The sequence below is a fragment of the Seriola lalandi genome, unplaced genomic scaffold (genome assembly GCF_002814215.2).
Source record: "Seriola lalandi dorsalis isolate HSWRI2012SDOR001 ecotype SW California unplaced genomic scaffold, Sedor1 jcf7180002054566, whole genome shotgun sequence".
NCBI classification, from domain to species: Eukaryota; Metazoa; Chordata; class Actinopteri; order Carangiformes; family Carangidae; genus Seriola; species Seriola lalandi.
The window spans coordinates 491,957-497,709 of NW_019525119.1; the positions used below are offsets into that span (position 1 = coordinate 491,957).

The 5,753-nt window shown below is 38.8% G+C and overlaps 1 protein-coding gene across 2 annotated transcripts in view; it reads left to right on the forward strand.

Annotated features, from left to right (window-relative positions):
• Window positions 1-912, forward strand: part of gfi1ab (growth factor independent 1A transcription repressor b) — a 6,217-nt gene extending 5,305 nt beyond the window's left edge. For both annotated transcript variants that reach the window (XM_087176697.1, XM_023416511.2), the window contains one exon: window positions 24-912. In XM_087176697.1, coding sequence (XP_087032823.1) covers window positions 24-202 — 179 coding nt within the window. In that variant the 3' untranslated portion in view covers window positions 203-912. The remainder of the gene's footprint in view (window positions 1-23) is intronic.
• The last annotated feature ends 4,841 nt before the right edge of the window (window positions 913-5,753 follow it).

Here is a 5,753-nt window from a genome sequence, read left to right on the forward strand (position 1 = left end):
ATGTTTTCTAATCGTTTTTTCAGGTGAGAAGCCGCACAAATGTCAGGTGTGTGGTAAAGCGTTCAGCCAGAGCTCCAACCTCATCACACACAGCAGGAAACACACCGGCTACAAACCTTTCGGCTGCGACCTGTGCGGCAAAGGCTTCCAGAGGAAGGTGGATCTGAGGAGACACAAAGAGACGCAGCACGGACTGAAGTGACCGAACACAACCTGTCCTGTCACCTGACTGCCCGTCCTTGTTCTTACAAAGACAAAGAGAAACTCTGACAAAGACATTTTTAGACAAAAGGCATTTTTCGCCCAGTGGCTCCGCTGCCTGCTTCGGGACATCTTGTTGGATCAAGATTCATCATGATCCGCTATCAGCTCCGTAAAAACTGAATGAAAATATATATAATAATATTAACCAACGGCAGATTTTTTTTTTATTTATTCTATGCAGGAAAGACGTGAAAATCCACCTTAGATTATAACAAACAAGGATTTTGCAGTTGAAGACATCAGCAACACTAAACAGGCCTTTACATCCCACTGATTGACTGAAGGCCCAGAGAACCAGAGATAAGCTGTGAACTGTAGAAAACAGAGATATGATATGATGAAACATGATACAACACATTTATCATGTTTGTACGTTGACTGATACGAATCAGCTTCAGTGGGCATTAAACCCAAAATATTTGTACTCACACTTCAATAAAAACCACCAGGAAAAGATGAAATCAGCGCTTCTCCAAAGACCAGAGGCTTTTATTTTATTGGACTAATGTTGACAAAACAGCCTCCTAACACAGAAGGAGGGTCAATGCCCGCGTGTCAGCTGTTATATTTGATTTTTTTTTCTTCTTCTTCCATTTTGCACATTTTCTTGTCAAAATAAACGTTTTGTCGTTTACAAAACAAAACACATTACGCAGCCTATTCGATTTTCTGTTTGGTTTTTATTGAATATGGAATAAAACCATAAAGTGAAATATGACTTCCTCTGTGAGTGAAATGAAATGAGACACATTTAAAGCTATTTACTGGTTTCATCACCAAAACTACAGCTAAAGTCTCCAGGAACTCTCTTTTTGGCACCTTGCAGTCTCCGTAGTCAATTTTAGTCAACTTTAATTAATTATGCACTACTGTATTACACGATGACCACGTTGTTTATTATTATTATTATTATTATTATTATTATTATTATTATTATTAGAAGTAGTAGTAGAAGTGGCTAATTTCATGTCATTATCATGAATTATTTAACATTTTTCTAGAGCAGTAAATTATCTATCATTAAAGTAAACCAATTTATTTTAATCTTCCAGCCACAAAACAAAACTCGGAGCTACAAGGTGTTTTTGGTTTTTCTTCTCAAAGTGTTGATGTAGATGATTAAAGCAAAGGCCGATAAAAACCAGAAGGCCGGGCCGTTTCACCACCTTGCTGCCGTGATTGTGAATGCCCAGAGGCTGCTGTTTGTTTTGACCACTGTCGCCATGTGTTTGGACCAAAAACAGTGTGAGCAGATTTAACCGTTAACCAAACGCCTTTTACCCTCATGGCTGTTATTTTAAGAAAAACGACTTTTGGCAGTCAGAGGAGGCACCACATGCCGCAGCTGTGATCCTCAGAGGGATTGGTGCTTGAGTTTATTTTACTTTGGCTTTAATGTTATGGATTGTAATCAAATGTGTTCTTAACATAAACTGGTTTAGTCTGGGTGGACCACAGCACACCTGAATGTAAAGAAATCCCACTGTGTATGTGTGTGTGTATATATATATATATATATATATATATATATATATATATAAAAGTAGGAAATAAGAATAGGAAAAAACACTTTCCTATTCACCACACATCAGAATGTTCAGTAGTTTAAGTATTTACAGCAATACAGTATATGTATACTGTATTGTTTTAATATACTGGCATTATATATAGAGAGATATACATATATATACCTCTATATATATATTAGGTGCAATATATACAGGAGGTAGGAAGTATGACTGACCAGTCATTATCAAAAAATAATAAACCATAAATATGACAACAAATCCATTAATCTATAAGAGAGATACAATTATTTACATATAACCTCCATCACTTTGATACTATGGATTGAGCTGCTGGTAAGGTGACCTAAACGACTGTATTGTTGATTACTTCATTCTTTCCCTGTGCCATTGTTTCTAACGCTAACAAAACAAAAGAGAAACAATCAGTTGGTTGTCTTCCCTCAACATTGATTGAAATCACTGACTCACAAGGATTTTCTCTGCCTCACTTCCCCCCAGATCGTACAACATCCAGGCCTGCAAAAATACTGAATATTTTAAACCCCAAGACGAATAGACTGCTTTAGAACAGGAAAAGGCAAGCTCATTTAAAGCCAGGCTTACTAGAGCTGTGCGCGGTGGTTTAATGTGGCACAAGAGTGAGTCACGTCATTTATGTAAAAATAAACTTCAGGTGCAACAACATTCCATGCTGTAAAATTATTTTAAGAATACATGTTGAAGTGGTATCTTTGCAGAATGGCTCGTCTAACAGGAAATCACTAAGTAGATAAATTACAGAGGAAAATGCTGCCATCAGAAAAGGGCTCAGTCTCGGTGATGCTGAGTCTCATCACAGGGGAGTTCCCTCCTGATGCAATGAGTTTGTCATTAAGCGTCTTTAACACTGAGGCAAACTCAAGCTGCCAGCGTGACCACAACACTTTGAACTACAAGGCAAAGGGGGCGATTTCAGGTGTGACACCTCCTTGCGGTGCAGAGCACATACACTGGGACTGAACATTTCACAACAAACTCCACTCAGAACTTTTTATAAAATAAAAAGAATTGAAACAATTTGCAAACAGTGAGGTTTTTTTTGTTGTTGTTTTTTTTTATCTCATAAGGTATTACACTGTTCCCTCTGAGAAAAGCTCTTCAAGCACAATCTCAGAGAGAAGCTTTTCAAGCAAAAATCTTCAAACGAGCCATTAGGCCGACCAGATTTCCTCCAAGGGCACGGGTGGATTTTTTTTTTTTTTTTTTTTAAAGCATTACCCCACTGCCCCGAGGCATATCAAATATGGATAGAATCCGGCTTGATCGATTGGAGTGGGCGAATAATCAGAGCACTGCAGTCTGAGGCTCAAATCTAGGCCTGCATCTTGGTCTATAAGTGCACACGCTCCAGAAACAACACGCACAGTAACCACACATGCTGCACACACAAGTGTACTACTGGATAAATTTTTCTTGACAGACACAGTTGTGCAATTAGAAAGTTCAGTGTCGTGGTTTTGAATGATTCATTATTAATCTCAGATTAAATATAAATTATAAAAGAGGGATTTTAGAGACACACTTACACGTTGGATTTAGATTTTTTTTTGCATCTTCTAATGTTTAAACTGCACAAATTCCCAATCTGGAATTAAAAGAGAACATCTATTACTGGTTTTATTATCATAATGACAGAAGAAGAGTTTATTGCCTTTATTTCCTCTTGTTAAGAGATGAAACTCTTGAAGAAAGATGCGAAAGTTGTAGGAAAGATGTTACCACAGGTCACCAAGCAACAATAGTTTTTGAAACCAGACTCCTGATTTACAACTGTGATATTCAGCTTGACGCACCAAAGGAAAGAATGTGATTAAAACATCACACGCAAATACATGCAATGGGGGAGCCACTATGAGGACAGAACAAATGTGATCATTTCCCTGAGGGCAAGCAGACCTGCTGTGTATATTGTAATAATAATGTGGTATTTGCTCTCACGTTGTGTTCAGCAGATTTCACACAGGTTTGACGGGTTAGAAAGAAAGATACAGGATTTCTGGCTGCAATCTTCTGAGAAAAAGCACTGATTCATATGGTTGATACAGGAAATGATGATAAGAAGTTCTTGGAACATGAAAAGGTATGAAACAAAAACTTCTCATACCATCTGTTAACACATTTTATTTAGGAAAGTTTCTGCATCAGAGAGACTTTTCCTGCTCACCTGTCCCCTCCCCCTGCAGTTGACACGCCAACTAAGCCGGGACAGACGATGAGAGGCACGGCTCATATAGGCCACAGCCTCTTTTGTTGCGGAGGCTTATTCATTATTCACCTGATCTGAAAAACAGACTGCAAACCAACTGCACAGCTGTCATCAAGCAACAAGGCGTAGGCACAAATTATTCATGACTTTGCAAAGAAAAGGCAGCAGAATGACGGGAAAATAATAACAAGAGACATCAGCGAGGCAGCTGACAGGCTGCACACGTGTGGGGAGATCCGGGCCTCTTCAGGCTGACAAGCTTCCTCCTGGAGCACCAGCCGCAGCTACACGCACTTCCCCCAGACGCCCGCTTTTAGACTGTAACAGGGCGGCATCAAACGAGGATGCATGTGTTTGTTTTAGAGATTTTTTCCACGACTGAAAAAGCAAGTCATCTCTTAAGTTTCAAAAAAAGATCAAGGTGTAGGGTGCACCCTGACTTTCACACGTTGTATGCAGAGAAAGTTTCCAGCCCAGCATGAAACTGAACCGGTTTAGTGGTTTAGAGAGTGATTAATAGGAACCATACAAGGATCAATTCTTTCTATTTCATTTTTTCTGTTTGCTCCCTCGCTCCATGTCTCATTTTATTTCTATGTTGATGATGCATTTCTGTTCCTTTCAATAAAGCCCACTTTCTTTACAGAAATGTCTTTTTGAAGTGGAAACTGAATTATAACCAATTTTCTTTAGCTAAATGCAGACGAGACATTAGATATTCTTATTACTAGCCCTCGATATATTTCTGATCAGGTATCACCAAATCTAAGATTCTTAAGCCTGGAGATAAAAATTGTGGAACGCTGTAACATTTGATCCCAGCTTCAAATTTAATCACCGTTACTAACTTTGTAACTTTGTTTTTATTCACTTAGACACAAAGCAAAGGTATAACCTGAACTTGGTTTGGAAGATACTAAAACACTCACATATAGAAGCCTTTGTTTTGTCACCTGCTGTAATCAAAAAGCTGCAGTCGGGCTACAGAGGATAACCAGAACTGAAAGATGGGGTCATGTTTCACCTGTTTCAGCTGCTCTATGCTGCCTGGCTGTTCATTTCAGAAATGATTTTAAAATGACTATTTAGAATTGATAACTTTTAGAGCATTACAAGTCCAGGCAACGAGCTAGATCACCTCAATTACCTTTAATTTGGCCTGATTTTAGTTAATTTGGCCTCTTATTTGACCCATTTTATCCAATTGATTTTGTCCACCAGGTTTTAAGCTTATATTGTCTGGTTTTATTTTATATTATATTGTTGTTGTTGTTGTTGTTGTCTGCTTTGGCCTCATGCTGTAAAGCACCTTTTAACTGCTGTTGAGAAAAAAGCTTGATAAATTAAGTCTAATAATAATAATAAATCATAATAATAATTTTAAACCCAACATAATATGACACATTCATGCAGGCCAGTGCAGGTGTGTGTGTTTGTGTGTTTGTGTGTGTGGGGAGGGGTGGTGGGTGGACAGTGTTGTTGTTTTCAGTTTCCAAGCCTGTTTATAATGGCATGTCCCAAGGTGTTTGTGCTTCTGTGTGTGATTCAAAAGCTACGAACACACACACACACACACACACACACACACACACTAGTGACATCAGAAAATGGTGGAGGCCAAATGAGAGCCGACATTTTTCTTTCCAGCTGCCTTGAAAGCTTTCCATTAGCCAGGCTCTGCTCTGAAGGTCTGGGGCCCTGAACAGCATGAGCCC